This window comes from Prinia subflava, chromosome 21, assembly GCF_021018805.1.
Source record: "Prinia subflava isolate CZ2003 ecotype Zambia chromosome 21, Cam_Psub_1.2, whole genome shotgun sequence".
Classification (NCBI taxonomy): Eukaryota; Metazoa; Chordata; class Aves; order Passeriformes; family Cisticolidae; genus Prinia; species Prinia subflava.
Genome location: NC_086267.1, coordinates 3,516,829 through 3,535,309, shown reverse-complemented (window position 1 = coordinate 3,535,309; position 18,481 = coordinate 3,516,829). Strand labels below are relative to the sequence as shown.

At 49.6% G+C, this 18,481-nt stretch overlaps 1 protein-coding gene and 1 long non-coding RNA gene across 3 annotated transcripts in view; one reads left to right on the top strand and one right to left on the bottom strand.

Moving 5' to 3' along the window:
* KAZN (kazrin, periplakin interacting protein) overlaps window positions 1-11,358 on the bottom strand; it is an 81,365-nt gene extending 70,007 nt beyond the window's left edge. The window contains exon 1 of the mRNA XM_063417031.1: window positions 11,180-11,358. Coding sequence (XP_063273101.1) covers window positions 11,180-11,342 — 163 coding nt within the window. The 5' untranslated portion in view covers window positions 11,343-11,358. The remainder of the gene's footprint in view (window positions 1-11,179) is intronic.
* LOC134560741 (uncharacterized) lies at window positions 11,256-15,589 on the top strand. 2 transcript variants are annotated; one of them, XR_010082792.1, is made up of 4 exons: window positions 11,256-11,395; window positions 14,581-14,713; window positions 15,382-15,405; window positions 15,502-15,589. It is a non-coding gene; the product is annotated as an uncharacterized LOC134560741 (long non-coding RNA). The 2 variants fall into 2 exon arrangements; XR_010082791.1 differs by lacking the exon at window positions 11,256-11,395 and adding an exon at window positions 11,677-13,640.
* Window positions 15,590-18,481: the final 2,892 nt, after the last annotated feature.

Sequence of the window (18,481 nt, the reverse complement as noted above, 5' to 3'; positions counted from 1 at the left end):
AAATTATCTTCAGAGCATCACTTCACTTTCCTGCCTCCCCTCCCCTCCCCAGATTGCCATGAGGATATCAACACTCATTTGCTGATTCAAGTCCAGGAAAGATGAAAAACATCTCTGCAGAATAAGCTTGTACTTACATCGGCAGAAACAAACCAAAAGCGAATTAGCAAATGAGAGCTACCTCACAAAAACTGCAGTTCAGCAAAATATCCCCCAATTTGGAGTCTTTATGCACAGCTGCAACTAAAAGGAAGCGGAATAAATCACAGCAAGTCTTCAAGGCCTGGATAATTTTCCTTTATTGAGAGAATCCAAAAGCTCAGCTGCTCCCAACTCAGAACACACTTGAGGATCCAACACCAGCAGTTTTGAAAGTATCTGGGTGACTTCCAGCACCCAGCTGAGGTGACACTGGGCAGGTTCTTGCAGCAGGAGCCCCAACCAAGCAGCCAAAGTCCCTTATTTGTGTCTTGACAAGGGACAGGTCCCTGCAGCCACACAGGAGCCTCCCCAGCCTCACAGGCTTGACCCTCTGCAAAGAACTGGATGAGGTCACACACGTTCCCACAAGTGTCTCACACCAAATTCTCTTAATCCTAACCCTGAGCCACCTCCTGGTGTAAAGATGGTACCAAGGGGTGGAAACAACCCTTCAAAATTACAGGAACCTTGGCAGCAGCACCAAATCCCAGGTGCCCAAGAACCAGGTGCATCAGCAGGTTAATGAAGGCCCTAGAATAGGCACAGCCCTGCAAATTTACATTTCAAGGGTGTAAATACTGGTTTTACTGCTCCCAAGACTACCCTCAAAGGGTCTCATCACGAAGAATTTAGTTGATTTCTCCCTGGACAGTATTGCAATGCAAAGCCAGCTTTGACTGAACATCGTGATGAGGTCAAAGGCATCTGTGCTGACATCACAGTATGGACAGGCTGTCACTGACAGCCCAGCCAGCTCTGCTCCTCTCGTATTATCTGCATCGTTTATCTGCCAGCAAACACAGTTAATGCTTATCTGAATGAGGGGTTTTAATCCTGCAGGGTGGTCATTACCATGGTATTGTCATGCTAATTAACAGGTAAAGCTCTCATGGCTTTTTTATGCATGTTTCCCCAACCAAAATAAAACAAAAATAATCGTAATCATACATCCAGATTTTGCATCAGGCTATTTCCAGGACCTACAGTCACTCCAGTCCACAGCAATCCAACCCTGGCAGCAGAGGAAGCACTTCAGTCCACAGACCACAACAGCATCAAAAAACCACCCTAGCCCAAGATAATACAGCTCCATTTAAATGGGGAAAAAAAAATCTTTAAGGAACCTACAAGGTATTCAAACCTCTTTACTAAAGTGCTTTCCATTAAATCCTGCCACACGTGAATGCTGAATCAAAGATGTTCAGTAAATGTGCCTGTCAGAGGAATTACGCCCAAAATCAAACTGGTCCCTAATGAGTGCACTCAGGAACGACAGCGATAAGCACAGGAGATGTGTTAAATTGCATCATTTACCAAAATACCCTGGAAATTATGCATGTCCAAGAAGGAAAAGCACATAAAAAGGACCTCTGCGAAGGTGGCAAAATGCAAAGTGCTTTATTTTGAAGGTTTGTTCTGCCTGAAAGGAGCAGCAGATTGTTCTGGGTGCCACACTCGGGGCACCTGTGGCACTGTCCAGGGCCACGCGCTGGTCCTGGGAGCCACGGCCACTGCAGAGCTTTACACAACCCCAGCAAGGCTCCAGCAGCCTGTGAGCAACATCTGGGAGTGTGAGGCAGCCCCAGGGCTGGAGCCAGGCCAGGCAATGACAAGGGCATGAGAACATGGGCAAACAGGGCAAGGTGGCAGCTCGTAAGCCCTGTTCCAGCACGCCCTGCTCACCCCGTTCTCTCCCTTTGATGCCAGTGCACTCAGCAGCTCCTAAACTGGGGCAGACAGCGCTGGGGACGTGCCCACAAGGGGACAGCTGGTGACAATCCACTCAGCTCCCCTGTTCCCAGGCCCAGTTCTGCCTCACCAGAAGCATCCGTGCACAGCAGCAGCAGCACACCAGGGCCTTGCAGGAATCCGTCCTGAAGCCAACACGACTGCCTGGGCACCTTCTAGTTAATAAATCTGGCAAAGCCTTTTCTTATATTACAATGTGCTACCCCAAACCAGAACTTTTTGATATTAAATACAGCTTTTTCACTAAATAGGTGGCCTCCCTGTGGTTTCTCTATGAGCTTTATATTTTTAAAGCAGGTTTTTTTTCCCCCACAGGAGCTGCATAGCTTTGGCCTCACCACCTCCCTCTGCTTTTCATGGAAATTTAAGAACCCCATTAATCAGCCCTCTCACCCTGAGCTGTCAGTTCTGGACCTCTCTTGACCACGAAAGGAGATCATGCAGGAAACTAAAGCTCATTTGAGCAAACCCTGTGTGGCTTTAAAACAAGCTCCCTTCCCAAGGATGACAAAAACGATCTTTGCAGATTCAATTACATGATGCAAATGTGGTGGGGAGCACACCGTGTCTCCACCTGAAATGGTTCCCCCTCTCCTTCAGCAGGAAAAAGAAATGACAAATTTGGGCAAAACCATTTAGCAGCTCTGGATATACTACAGGGGATATAAAAGGTCAAGGAATTAATGTTAAGAATCTGCAGTGGATAAAACAACAGGTTTTGCTGGAGCAGATAATGCAGTAATTGACAAACATAAAAGCAAATAATTGGGTGCATTTAAGGCTAGAACAAACAATGATGAACATACAGAGAAAGAATATTTGACCATCACAGGATGAGGAATCTGTTTTCTGAATCTGCTGCTGTTACACAAAATCACACAAAGAAATTGCTCAGCTTCAAGGGAGGATGAAAAGCCCAACAAGTGACTTTGAGCTGGGCTCTGCTCATCCTCACACCCTTGCTGAGGAGTCACTCCAGTGAAACCCTGCAGAGGGACAGGGCTCCAAGATGCAAACAGGTCCCCAGGGTCTCCTCTGGCAGCCCTGCCTGTGCCCTCCTGCCTTCCACATCCCAGGGCAGCAGCTCTTCAAAATGCAGCTGCATTTGGAGATTTTCCTACTGAAAATCTCAGTATGGTCCACCAGAACCTTTACAGGAGTCCTCCAGGTTTCTTCTAATGTTATTTTTCCCTTCCTGCAGCTTAAGAGAGCGTCTAGACTATCTAAATCTTTAGCATCAAAAGCAAGTTCTTCAAATCTATTCCTCAAATCAATTGGCTTTGCTTTCCACCCCTAACAGAGCAAATCTCCCTGGAAAACAGGCAGGCACTTCCCGTGCTTGTGTGCCTGCAGCAAATTTCGACCCACAACCATATCTTACATCAATTGGAAATATCCTGAAAAAAAAAACATTTTATGGTGGGAGGGCAGAGACCACTCCAGCCAACCAAGGAAAAAGCAGAATCTTACAAATGCCTTTTAACTCATCCCTAAAGGTTATGGGATACTCCTGTGCACACCTGAAACAGCAGAGGAAGCTAAAACGAAGCATTTTGGGATGTTCTGCTGTTAAAAGAGAGCAAGGAAGGTGTTATTGGAGAATTAGCCATGGCATGACTGCTGCCCAGTCCAGCACTGGGATCCCCACTCAGCTGATGATGGCCAGCAGTAATCCCACCCTGCTTTTCCCAGTTAATTTCCAAGGAGGATGATGAACAGTTTAGTTAAAAGCACCAGGCTGGAGCAGTGTGGGTGCACTGCCAGCCCTCTTCATCTCTGTGCTGTGCACACTCCCAGGAATTCACCACTGCAAAACTCTCTTGCTGTACAGTGACTGAGGGAATAGTTGGCAAGTTCGTGTTCTGGCTGAAATTAAAGAATAATAAGAGTCCACTTCTGCAAATGCCATGATTTGATAAGAATTAAAAGGCAAAGGAAACTCAAAAGATTCAAGTTTTAGGTTCTCTGTTTCAAACATGGCCAATGGCCTCAATCTGCTGGAGCAGAGGTACAAGCTCTGTTTCACCTTTTCTGCAAAAAACTATTCCCAGCCATGTCAGCTCTCCAGGTTTGATTGCTGCTCAAAAGAGAGTCAGAGAAAAACCTGCAGATAGGCATCAGGAGACCATTGTGCTCCCTGGCTCTCTTTACATCCCACATATTTACACCAAACAACAATTTCCCCCACCTCCAAAACACACTACTTCCTGCACAAAGGTGATTTAACTCCCCACTGAGGGAGAACACACATTCTGTGAGACAGGTGATGATGGAGAGGTTTGGGATTCTCCCCCAGATGCCACCCAGCAAAGTGAGGCAACAAAGAGGAGATGGCACAGGACAGCAGCAGGAAAGGCTGTGACACATCAGCTTCCTGTCAGATAAAGCCAAAGGTTCCAGGTATAGCCTCTAAAACCTGTGAAATCTTAATTTAGAGGAAGAAGTGGCATGAACATACGAGTCAGAATGACTCTGTAAGGCCCAGAAAGGATGAGAAGTGGATTTACAGATGCCCTCAGAAGAGATGCTCCTTCCAGACGAAACATTTGCAGAAGCAGTGAGGGACAAGGATGATTCTCCATGACTGGGATGAGCCCCGACCTGGACCACAGGACAGCACAGCATCACTCAGTCCATCTTCAGTGTAAGGGTGATCCTCTCCCAAACTCTGAGTCTGTTGGGTGCCCACAGGAGATCCAGGATGCCACCACACTACCCTTCACCTTTCTGTAGGCATCTGCTCTTTTCCCATCATCCAAGTGATCCAAAAGCAAATTCTAGCCCCATGTACTTAAAATCTGTGGCTGAGCACATATCTGAAAAGCAACAGCAAAAGAGCTTTTTCCATTTCTCTGTGCAAACACGGCCCTGCCCACTGCAGCTCTGCCACCAAGCAAGTGTCAGAAATCCTCAAGACAAAACCCCATTTCTCACTAATTGCTCTGTGCAAAAACATTTCTCTGCTGCAGCTCATCTTCTGCACTCCAAGGCAGAGGTCTTTGCAGTTCAGCAATTTTTAGACACAGACACATCACTTTATCAAGCCCAGCTGAAAACCAGAAACCTGACCCAAAAGCCACCCACACTGAGTCCAGGTGGGAACAGCCAGCCTGCATCACCTGTGGTCAGCTCTGTCCCCATCCCAGAGGCTCCTTGCAGGGACTGGGGAAGGACAGCACTAACAGGATTGGGGGATCAGCAATTTATCAGATTATGGAAGATGGAGGATTGGGATATCCCTGGGAGTTGTGGCCTCCAGACAGTGTCACACCCAATCATGATCAATACCACTGCCAAGGTGTTCTGCAGGGTCCTCCTGGAGAGCCTCTGCCACCTCAGGTCCCCTCAGATTACAGCCCGTCCCCATCACTCAACCTCTGCCACCTCAGGTCCCCTCAGATCACAGCCCGTCCCCATCACTCAGCCTCAGCCTCCTGTTCTGGGGAGACACCTCCAAACCCTCACCAGCACCCCCAAGCCTCCAGTTACCCACCTTGGCTGTGGGTGCAGGAGGAAAACCTTGGCAAGAGATTTTCCTCACCTTTACAACTCCTGCAGACAAACTGACTACAGAAAAGGCTTCAAAGTTTTCAAAAGCAGTTACTCCACTTCCATATTCTGGTGAGACTGCTTCTTGTTCCTTAAGAAAAGCTAAACCCATCCCACCTCCTGCTACCACAGGACACATTTCCAAACACCAGCATAATCTATCTGGAGGCTCCACAAAATCCATCTCAATACCAATAAAACATCACCCATGAAGACTCAAGTAAAACAACACAGAAATGAAAATCAGGAAGAGACTGCAAAGCAACAAGAAGCAACCCCCTGAGCCTCCAGCCTCCCATGGGTGAGGATGTATCCTGAAAAATGAGGCCTCTGGGTGACTGATTCCCCAGCGTGTTCTGTGTAGCTGCATTATGAGCACAGGGTTCTGCAGATGCTGCGTCAGGATCAGAGAAATTGTGAGGATTGAATCTTAACAAGCTGGAGGCTGAAGTTTTGCTCTACATCGAGCTCGTGCTCAGTGCCTGGTGTACAGTGATGCACTTGAAGCACGGAGAGGAGTAGGGACCACTCAAGGAAAGGTGTTGGCACCCCAAGGCTGGGCCAGGAGCCCCTGCCCAAGGCTGTAAAGCCTCCTTTGGCATCTCAGAGAATTCCATATTCAGTCCCAGGGGCAGAGAACACCAAGTCCCCGATATATCTGGAGGAAAAAGAATAAATAATGAGAGGACAGACTGTCCTCTTGGATGACACCCAGCCCCAACAGTAATTATCCGAGAGCGTCTGAACACAACCCACAAAACCACACTTAATCTTCCCCAGGTTAGGACTGGGACTTATTTCTACATCCCTCTCCCCACCTGCAAATCTAACACCATTTTCATGGTTATACTTCAAACTGGTGAGTCAAAAGCTCTGGATTAAGTCCTCCTTCAACTTCAGTTTACTTGAGCTTACTCATCCTTAGGAGCTTCATTATAACTCCCCTGGACAAAGCCTAAAGCAATGATAATCTAAATATTATGCTAACAATGCCAGATGAGGCTTTTGAATAGAGAAGCTCCAGAAAAGATTTAAATTAACATCTTCAAAGACTAAGATGTAGCAGGGACCTGGATTGTTATCGGCAGCCAGCTCCCCGTGTCTAAAGCAACCATGGGAACATTGCTAAGCACAGATTTATTTCCCAGCACAGGCAATTGTTTCAGAGCATGAAACTAGTTGCTCCCTGAACTACACACAGGACAAAGGGAAACAAAGTAGGAAATTATTAGAAAGTGTAGTAGTACAGCAAGACCTTGATTTTGTGATAAGCATGGTACAAAAATGCTCCCGATGCCCGACTGGGCAGCAGTATCCAAATTCCTCAGGCTTCTTTACACTATCAGCTCTGCAGCTCTGGAAGAACAAATAGCAGGGAAGATTTCTGAAGAGATGAAAATGGTACATTTTCAACAGCCTGAGATGATTACTCACAAAATAGCAACAGCACAGAGGTAACTGATTGCCTCCTGGGCAAAAGTCAAAGTCTTTGCATTGTAGCTATGAAAGGATACTCAGATCAAAGGGAAAAAGAGAAAACTCTATTTTAGGCTGTCATGAGCAGAAAGGTCCTCCTGGCCCCTTGGCATCACCACATACCAAGATACAACTGAAATCTTTCTCATGCTGCACGTGCCCGAGATAACTGCACAGCAAGGAGCAAAGAGCAATTCCAGGAGCTGGGTGCAGCTTCTGCCCCACTCCCAGCTGAATTTTGGCAGCATCCACTGCAAACACCCCCAATCCTCACTGGAGGGGGCAGGACGTGGTGGTCACAGCGTGCCACCACCACTCTGGCATCAGAAATGAGATAAGCCAAACGCTGAGCGAGGTGTTATTAATAACACTTAGCAATTGATTGCGCGTTACATCTTCAAGCACTTTACCAACATTAATTAATTAAGGTGTTTTCTGTTTAACATGGGAAGGAGACTGAAGAAAAACACGAGGCTGAACGGACCAAACACCTGATGCAGCAGGACAAGTCATCACCACACTTCAGATTTCCACACAAATATTGCTTTTAACCAAACTACTGCAAATACAGGCTGGGCAAAGCCATGAAGGTAAAATCCCAGAGGTGCAGCCAGCATGGACAGGGGCCAGAGCTGAGCATGGAGCTGCCACAGCCGTGCTCTGCTGCGTCCCCCCCTCATCAGCAGCATCCCACCGGGCACATCTCCTGCTCACAATCAATTCAACCAATACTAATTCAAACAAAGATTCCAACACGAGGGTGCTGACACACGGCTGCGGAGATGGTACCGAGCGCTGCCTGTAATTGCTGTGCTAAGAGCTGGGGACATGAAGTATTGATTTCCATCCTGATCTGCATCCAAGTTTAGACAGAGGCTGCAGCCAAAATACTTCTCCCAGCAAACTCACCGGTTAAAAGAGACTGTCAGGCCTGAGAGGTTTGAATGATTAACACTCAGGCTAAGGACTGTAAAAATGTGCAAGTTCCAGTCCTGCCTACCTACGCACACCCACCATCCTGCTCTCCCTCTTAGCAGAATTCTTCCAGTTTTGATTAAAATTATGGAAAAGAGGCCCTCAAAACGTACCTTCCCATGGCAAAAATAGAACATTGTAGTGGAGAAAAGTCTCAGAGTGCTAAAAAGGGGCAGAGTTATTACCTCCAGCTGCACCATAATTACGCAAATAACACATTTGACATACTCAGTATTAATTACCGATTGAGCGTGGCACAGAGACACACATTCACCTCCTTCCACACAACTTGGGACTGACCTGGCACAGCTGCCTGCAGCACTGTGATCATGAGCTCCTTCCCACCACACAGGAGTGTTCCCCTGGGAGGGTGGGCAGGCCCTGGCACAGGGTGCCCAGAGAAGCTGTGGCTGCCCCATGACCCCTGGCAGTGCCCAAGGCCAGGCTGGATGGGGATTGGAGCACCCTGGGATAGTGCAAGGTTTCCCTGCCTGGGACAGGGGGTTGGAACTGTTTGATGTTTAAAGCCCCTTCCAAGCCAAACCATTCTGGGATTCTATAAAGCAAAGAGACCTGATGATTCCACCACGTGCTTTTCCTCCTGGACCAAAGCAGACCCCACCTGCCACCCCAGCACACCCCAAATCTGCATTTGCAGGCTGCCCTATACCCTATTCCCCATCCTCCTGCCTGCCTTTAATATATTTGCATAAATCAAACAGCTTGGCAGCCCTCCTACTTAGGAGACACACAACAGCAGAGCTATTCAGAGATTCTTGTTTTCACCCCATCCTTCTGAACGTCGTCTCAAAATCCTTGAGGAAAAGCATACGGCTCACTATAGATATCTTGGGCCCGTCTACACAAACACAGAGTGATGTAGGAGAGCATTTATGGCAGCTTATAAACAATAGTACCAAACTTAGGAAGGAAATGCAAAGCAGAGTGAATCTACTTGGTGGGTTTTGCAGAGATCAAGTACTCTCTCCCTTTTCCTTCCTAAGCATGACAGACAAAACACTCTTCAGATATAATTTTACACTTAAATGATTCGCTTCTCTTACACCACCAGTGGTACAGGGCTGGATATATCACAGTTTTAATAACAGCTTATTAAATTCATGGGGAAGGACAAAGACTCATCCACAGCCACGAGGCCATGCAGTCACACCTTGCTGCAGAAGCGTCCTCTCTCCTAACTCCCAGTCATCAGCACGCTGAGCCAAATTTCCCAGTTTAGAGAGGGGGAAGATGGACCAAACCCTCCAGCAACTTCAGGTACCCCTCTCCCACCCAGCTGAGTGTGGGGTCACTCCTTTCCCCCCATCACAGGGACCCCACAACTCCAAAGCATGTGCAATCAGAGTTATTAAGCAGGAACACACATGCTTTGGGGAACGGAGCGCGTTTCTTTGGCACCTTTACAGGGCACCAACTGTCTTCCAGCATGCTGATAGTAAAGGAACACAAAGAGGAGTTTTTTCATCACTCAACAGATTAGAAAAACCTCAGAGGAAAACAAAAAAAACCACCCTAACCTCAGAGAACACACCCCCCTGTCCCTTGCCAGGACACGCTGTAGAAATGTGCATCTCCCCACAAGTGTCCTGGAGAGGAAACGAAACCAAACACTGAACACACACACAGAAATCAGTGTGAGCACGAGCAGACGAAGGGTTTTACCTGCTTCCCTGGCTGGAAGCCTGCATTTGCACATGCATGCCCTGTACAGCCTGTCACCATCTGCATCCCCGATGCCCCTGCTCCACAGGGAGGACGGAGCCTGGCATCCTCCTTCTGCCCTTTCAGCAGATTTTTATAAAAGCAAGAGCCTCAGCAGCCTGGCTGTGCTGTACAGCAGAGGGTGGCTGAGATTGCCCCAACAGGCACCTCTGCATTCCAGAAAATCCCTGGCCACACAGGTAACTTCACTTCCCACATCCCCACAGCACCCGGGAAGCTCAGCTGAGTGAGTGGCATTCACACCCCACACCCCCACTACCAAAACAGTGAAACACGAGCTGGATGGAACAAAACCACGAATTAACCCCTCTAAATCAGTTTGCCACAACACCACCCCGGCGATGCAATCGCATCAGTTCCAGCTCCGGCAGGGGGGAGGAAACAAGGTGATCTTTACGATCCTTTACAACCAAACGTGTTCGACGATTCTGTAATTCCGTGATTACATCGTGCCGGCAGCACCCGTGCCCCGCCAAACGCTACGCTACCTTTTAAAAGCTTCACCAAAACGCTACTGTTACTTAAAACAGCGCCGAACCACCCCAAGAAGAGATACAGTAAATAACAGCTACTGACGTTTTTATCACACGAGTGTAAATTCAGTTATCGGGAAAGGGGAGGGCTCGCACTATTTCTGTTCTGACACCAAGGCTGCTCGGGGTAAATTGTCATGCAAGCCTGTAATTATTTGGGAAATATAAACGCTCAAATACAAAAGCATTCAAATACAAACGTATCCGTGATGGCAACACACTTTAATTAGCAGGAAACTGAATTGCAGCCTGGCGAGAGCACCACGAGTGCTACAGGAGCGATTCGGGCTCAGTTCCTCATCCTTCACACAAAGTCTCTTCCCGCTCCCCCCGTACCCCATTTTCCACGCCCGGCCCCGAAGCACGGAGACAACTTTTGGGGCTGGGGGGCACAGGGGGTGTGTGCATCGCAGGGGGTGTCCGAGCCTGCCCCGCCCGTGCCGGTGCCGGGGCTGGGGTGGGCTCGCCGTGCGGGACCGAGCCCCGCAGCCCCGGGCCGGGCCGGGCCGGGCGGGAGCGGCGGGGCCGGGGCCGGATCGCGGCGGTAACATGGCTGCTTCCCTGCCCAATTACGAAACCGGCGGAGGGCGCGGGATTACCGGGGAGAGCCGGCCGGGGGGGACCGCGGGGCGGGGTGCGGCCAGGGGATGGGAACAGAGGGGGCGGTGACGGCGGCGGCGGCGGGAGGATGTGGGGGGCAGCGAGGATTTGGGGCGGGAAGGGGATCCCTTCTCATGCCGGGGCTGCCGGAGCCCAGCGAGGCGCCCGCAGCAGCCGCAGCAGGGAACGAGCCCGCTCCGAACCCGGCGGGGAACCCGCGACCGCGGCGCGCCGGGACGCACCCCCCAAAAATAAACAATGAACGATACGACCGAGCGGAGGCAGCGGCCGGGAGGGACCCCCGGGCTGGCTGCCCTGAGCCCCCTCACGCCCCTGCCCGCGGCGGGACCCACCTTGCGCGCCGTGCGGGCCGTGCTCCATGGCCGGGTCGCTGCCCAGCTCGGCCAGGCGCCGGCCGGTGGCCGCCAGCTCGGCGCGCAGCGCCGTCACCTCCTGGCCCGCCGCCTGCAGCGCCCCGTCGATGCGCAGCGCCAGCTGCTTGTTGTCGTCCATCATGTGCAGGATTTTGGCCTGGGGGGAGGGAGGAAGAGGAGGAGAGAGAGAGAGAGGTGAGAGAGGGAGCGGCGGGGGGGGTGGGGAGGCGGGCAGGGGGCTGTGCTGGGCGAGGGTGGGGGAGAGGGGCTGCCTGAAGGGAGCAGCGAGAGGGGAGTGGGCGGTGCGAGGGGGCGGCGCCAGGGGAGGGGGCTGGGAGGGTGCGAGGGGGGACAAAGGGGAGGGGGAGCTGTGCCAGGGGAGGGGGGCTCGGGGAGGGGGAGGTGGATGAGGGGATCTGTGCCAGGTGGGCAGAGGGAGGGGATCTGTGCGGGGGGAGGGGGGCTGTGCAAGGGGAGCGCAAAGGGAAGAGGGGTTCTGCAAGGGGTGTGCAAAGGAAAGCAGAAGGGTCCGTGCAGAGGGGGCACAAGGAGGAACAGGTTGTGCCGGGGGGGGTTGGGGGTACCCCCTACCTGTTGTCCCCCCCCGCAGCCCGGGCAGGGCCGCGACGGAGGCGATCGCGTCTCTGCCGAGGGCATCCGCGGTGGGTGCGCGGCTGCGGCGGGGCGGGTCCCTCCCGAGCGGGTCCCTCCCGAGCGGGTCCCTCCCGAGCGGGTCCCTCCCGAGCGGGTCCCTCCCGAGCGGGTCCCTCCCGAGCGGACCGGGGACCCTGCGGTGCCCGCCCCGCGCTGGCAGCGAGACCCTCCCGCAGCCCCCCGGGAAGTTCGGGGGTGCCGCGGGGATGCTGCAGTGCCCGCGGCGAGCTGGAAATGCCGCTAAGGAAGAACTGTTCTGCTAAACCGCGCTCAGGTTCACCCCGAGCGGAGCCGTGGCCAGCAGCTGCCTGCAGCAGGTGGAGGAAAATGGGCTCCAAAAATCCCCCCGGAAGGATTTTGGGGCGGGGGGCAAGAGCCACCTGAGCGCTGTCACCACTGCAGCAGCACCGGTGCGAGAGCTCTTACGCCGGCGGCTCGCGTGGCACAAACCCAGGGTGAAAAATCGAGAATTATTGGTGTCATCCACTCGCTGGCGACTGCTAGAGGGAGCGCGGATGTTTCCCTGTGCCTTATCCATCCCTCAGAGGGATCCACTTGTGTGTTTGCCAGGGCTGCAGCAAGCCTGCAGAGCTGCCACCCTGCCCGTGGCAGCCGTGCAGATGGCTTCATCCTCACTGAAGTGAAATCATGGAATACAGAGTGATTTGTGGTGGAAAGCACCTTAAAGATCTTCTCATTCCAACCCCCTGCCGTGGGCAGGGACACCCACTACACCAGGTTGCTCCAAGCCCCATGGACAGGGATGCTTTGGAGCCCGTAGCCCTCGTGGCTGTTCCTCCCTAATCCCTCCCTGCATCCCAAATCTGCAGGGGGCCGTGCTGGGAGCTGTCACCTGAGCCACCCGTACCTGGAAAAGTTCACAAATGGGTTTAGGAAGTGGGCAGGAGCCCCCAGGGCAGTGGGGTGGGAGCCTCACAGAAACAGGAGTGGGTGTGGAAAGAAGGGTGAGGAGACAGGATGGTGAGCAAAGGCTCTTGCTAGGGGAGAAGTCAGAGAAAATCATGAGGTGCAAGGAAAGGGGGAGAAACAGCCCTGCACAAATTGCTAAACACTCTGATATTTGCCTAAATTCGGGCTTTTGGCTGAACAAGCTGAGAATTTGGGGCAGTTCTTTGAACTCCAGGGTGTCCTTTGTGCAGCAGCACTGGCACTGCAGAGCCCTGATTCAAAATGCAGTAAAAAGGACAGAAATGGGCTCCTGTTCTCCAGAGCTGCAGGGATGGCTCCAGGAGAGGCTTGACATGAGCAAAGCAGGAGCACCTCCCCATCCCACACATCCAGAGACTGCAGGGGCAGAGGTTTGGTGTGCAGAGTCCCCAGGCAGCTTTTGGGGCCAGAAATGGGGTAAATCTGCTGAAAAACACCAACAAGAGCAGCCTGGATCCCCCAAAACCTCAGGTCTGGTCTGGATCCTGGGTACAGCCAGCTCTCCAAGAGGATTGAGTCCTTGTCAAGTGGCATCTAGTCCTCACATCCACGTGGATAAATCCATCTGGATATTGTAAACCAGAGGAAATTTAGCATTTATTCAATGAAATATAGCACAGTGGCTTTTGCAAGGGGCAATTATTTCTGACAGAGTTTCCAGCAGTGTCTGCAACCAGCCTGGGTGCTGGGCCAGGGCACTTGGAATATCAGTGGAAAAGTCTGTTTTCCTTAATGAATGCCCAGAGGGCCAACAAAAACCCCGAAAGGAGAATAAGTGCAATTTTTGAAATTCTTTCTCCATCATCTCTGCAGTCATCCCTGAATGAGATAAAGTTCTGTAAGTACATAAAGAACCTGAATTCTGATCAAGATAAATGCCCAGTTTCATACCTAATTTGCATGAGTATGTGCTGCAAACTGTGTTTGCAAATGGCAGAATTATGTATGTAACCAGATAACCTGAGTGTGCAATCCCAGTAAACTTACTCATTGCACTTGAAGAAAAGTAAAGCTTCAGCAAAAAGGAACTTGGCTTTAAAGTACTGGCACATTTTTTTTATCGTAAAAAATTCAGGTTAAAGCTGATTTGAACCTTCCAAGAGCACATTTAGCTGCTAAGGCAAATTCCAAATGATGTTTCTTACTCAATCTAACTTTAATAATAGACTGGTTGAGTTGCTGCACTGTCAGAGCTGGACTTTTTTTTTTTAATTTACTGACAAAGAGAATTTCTACATTAGCACGTGATTATTCAAAAAATGTGTCCTAAAGTTGGCTGTGGCCTCATGGGTAAGTTAAAAACCTCACTCTAAAAACTTTCCTTAGTACTTTCAAGCCTTCCTGAAATCCCCTGAAGATATCTTGGAAGATTTTCTCCCCTTTCCCATGCCTCCTCCTACCCTTACTGGGGAACAGCTGGATCCATTAAAATTGACTTCGATCTCTGAGAGCAGAATTGGATTTCTCTGAGTTTCTGCCTGGAAGGAGCAGGAGTGGCACAGCAATCCAGCAGCATCAGCCAGAGGGAAAGGCACAAGGATGGGGCATCCCTAACCCAACTGGGATGTGCCAGCTCCCAGTCAGAAGGCCAAGGCTTTGCTGGAAACCTCAAAATTGGGATGAAATTAAACTTCAGGAAATGCCTCAATCCCTTTTTCCTATTAGTTTTAAATTAAGAAAAAATGGAAATTAAAATCTAATTAAAATCCAAAATTAGAAACATTATTTCTCAAAATTGCTTTGATGATTTTTTTTTATTATTATTATTTTTATTCCAGCTTTTATCAGGAAGCTGACAGCTCTGCAGGGAGTCTGTGTCCCAGAGGGGTGGGAGTCCCTGGCCATGCAGATGAGGCATAAAGAGATTGGGAATATTTCCTAAAGACACAAGGGAAACCTGAGTCGATGCCAGTAAGTCACAAATCTTCATTCAGCCTCACTACACTCAGCATCTGTTCAGGTGCTGCAAGGGGAGCCTTGAAAATCTGGAAAACACCCTCAGTTTTGGGCAATCTGTTCTAATAGTGCCATCACAGCCAGGCAGGCTATTCCTCAAGAGTGTGTAAATGGAATAAACGCGGATGGAGGAAGATTTGGGAGTTCTACCCTTCATCTTTGCTCTTGTTACAACCTAAGGAGTGCAGTAAAGGGAATATGAGAAGATTTAGAAGATGAAAAAGGGCTGAGGAGCACATGAGTACCATTTAGGCCTTCCAAACCCTTTAATTTGCTATTCAGATTACCACTTTTTATAGTTTAATATGTACAATATGCAAAGGAACCAGTTTAACTAAATGGGAAAAGCCTTCTGTGTTAAGGTTGAGCGTAATCTAATAGGGCCCTTTGACTTGATTCAATTAAATCTTTCTTTTTCCAATTAAATAATCATCCAGAATTTAATAAAAATGAATTTCCATGTGTCATCCTGCAGAATGATGACCTCTGTGATGGGGAAGGCTTATGTAAATTCTGCTGATCACTTTTTATCTGCCTCTGCCTTGCTTCCTCCAAAAAAAAATTGCCTTCTGTCTGTATATTTACATTAATTTCTCATCTGCTCCATGTATCTCTGTTTGCAGGGACAATTCCCAGCTGCAGGAGCTGTGAGTATCACCAGCTTCTTTCAGTACATCCTCAAAAATTCACTTTCTGTGATGGGAAAAAGATCTCCAAAGTGGGATTTTTGATCTGTGCCTCAGGTTTGTTGTGCCCTGGCACGCTGTAGGACCAGCTTCCAGTTGGTCCATTCCAAATATCACCAGAGGAATCTGCATGGACATTTATCACCAAGAAAATCCAGTCCAAGGGACCAGCAACTCCAGCAGCAGTCCCCAGGAAAAGCACAGTGTGTCCCACAGCCTCTTCCAGCACATGTTAATATCTATTACAGCTGTTGTTAATATCTATTAAATAATTATGTTAATACATTTTTTCCCTCTGCAAAGGTGTATTTAGAACTGCATTTCACCCCCATTTCACTCATTAAATGCAGAGCAACTTTTTCCTTCCTCAGTTGGGATATACAGCAACATATCCATGCAAACTTTGCTGATGTGGGACTGCTGTAATAACTTATTAAGTTACTAACTTATAAATTAATAAAACTGAATCAAACAGAGCTAAGGATGGACAGGTTAAAAATTTGAGTGAATATTCTGTTTCTCCCTGTGATGCTGCCTTGCCACATTTCCCCACCTCTCTTTCTGTGCGGGTAAAACGGTCCTGGCGACCTTCCTGTGCTGTGCGTCCCTGGGGACTGTGAAAACAAACCCATTAATGTTTATAAAGTGTCTCAGACTGGGGGAATTACATCACTGCAGCAAGATACAAGCTTAATGGATCAAAACAAACCCCAGCTCCAAACCCCCCAGCTTAGACACATCTCAGTTACCCAGTGCAAACCTCAAGGAATCCCACTGAGAAGGGATAATTGAGAGAAAAATGTGATCCCAGAGATTTTTGCTGCAGTAAACCCATTTTATGTTAATAGGAAGCAGATTTCTAGACTCCTTTGCAAACGAATGACTTCCACAGCATATTTCACAGCTGAGAGCATCCATGGCACCAGCTTTGGACGTGGGGCTATTAAACCCAACGTTTGTTTAATGAATTACAGCAGTCCATGAATCCCTGTGTGCTCGGCCTGTGTTTAAATGTTTATTGGGAAGACGTCAGCAGCCAGCTCTGCATGAGCAGGTATCAGCCCCAGTGATGAGCTCTCGCTGCAAGGGACCCACAACTGAATGTGTTTTTGGGTTCTGCTTTCTTATCAAACCCAGGAGGTTCAGGGTCTCTGCTAAACACGAAGCTGTTTGTATTCAGTGCAAGTTTGGGGTGTTTTCTCCCTGATGATGAACTGTGTGTGAGAGATAAACTCTTCTGCCTCTCCCACCTGGCTGGGGTTGGTCCCTGCAATTGAAAAATGGATTAAGCCATTAAAACTCACACATTCCAGCAAGGTGGATGTGCTGCAGCCATTTCCAAATGACCTCACTCTCACCTCACCAGTCAATCTATAAACCTTAAAAAAAAATTAACTCTGGTTCACCCTCCTATTTTAACACGGACTCTGTGTGAAGTGCTCCCTTTCATGGCACATAGAGACTGTGGTGATGACGTGCTGTGATCATTTCCTGCAAAATATCTCTGATTTAGGGTGGTCTCCACCCCAGAAATCCCCACCCAGGAGCAGTTTCTACAGTCCCAGAATGGTTTGGGCTGGAAGAGACCCCAAGGACCATCTCCTGCCAGCCCTGCCATGGCAGGGACAACTTCCACTATCCCAGGAGGCTCCAACCTGGCCAGCCTGGCCTTGGACACTGCCAGGGATCCAGGGGCAGCCACAGCTCCTCTGTGCCAGGGTCTCACCACCCTCACAGTTAAGAATTTCTTCTCCTTTCCAGTCTAACCCTGCCCTCTGGCAGTGGGAATCCACTCCCTGTTGTCCTGTCATTTCAGGTGAAGCCTGCATGAAATGCCACTTTTCCCTGCTTTCCCCATCACAGATTAGGGAGCAAAGATGTGGTTGGGCTTTTCCAGAGCTGCTGGGGTGATTTGGGAGATCAGGTCCTGCTGATCCCCCAAGACTTCCCTCGGGAGGTCTTCCCTGTCCCCTTGGGAAGGGGAGGATGGGGAATCTGCAGGGACATTGGCTTTGCATCCCTGATTTACCGCCTGCTCTGACACTCAGGATCACAGGAATACTTCAGTGAACAGGGGAAATGAGAAGCACTCAGATAGCAGGATAACATCTGCTGTGAAAAAACCACAATCCTGTGATCAATCAGCAGACAAATCTGTATTTAAACTGGGTGTTAGTGGGACACGTTCAGGAAAGGTGATTATGGGTTTGCCTCCGTGTTTCCCTCAGCAGCAATGATGACACGCCGGGGTGGGTCACCCTACCCTGTCATTAATGGAGCATCAGCATTCATCTGACAGCTCCTTTGTCCTGGGAAGGCAATTCCCATGAAGATTTGACATTAGCAGAGGCACGGTGAAACTCAGACTCCTTTGCATTTTCATGCCCCTCCAGATGTTTTAGTCTGATGAATTACAGTTAAGATCACTGTCCTAATTTGGGCAGGTGGCAGAAATAAATATTTGCACCCATCTGTTTCAACTGTGGCAATAAACAGCACCGGGCAGAACCAGTGGAAGGGCAGCCCTTTGCTCCCTTCCCAGAAAAGAAAACTGGAAACAGGGCAGAGCACATGGGAAGGGTGAGCTGGAGCATCCCGGGAATGGAAGGTGCTACAGAGAAATGTGAGGGGTTTTTATTAGAGCATTTGTCAGGTAAGTGAAAGACAAGATCTCAAGGGTTGTTCAGCCCTCTAATATATTCCTAAAATTAAATCAGAAATGGAGAGCTCCAGATTGTAATGGAGAGGGGTTTGAACATGCACAGCACACTGTCCCTGTTGGCACCCAGCAGGCAGGGAGCACACGAGCATCCCCAAAATTCCCATGGACGTTTCAGAGACAAAACAGCCCAATCCAGAAAAGAGTGAAACTTAATTTAGTCCTTCCCTTTTCTTTCAGGTGAAAGAACACATGTTCTGCTCTAAGTGCCATCACCCTCCCTTGTTTTGTCAGTGGCACCAGCCCTGGGTCAGGCCCCGCTGCCAAACCAGTCCCTCTCACAACAACAGAACGTGATGAGGAGTGTGGAACAATAAA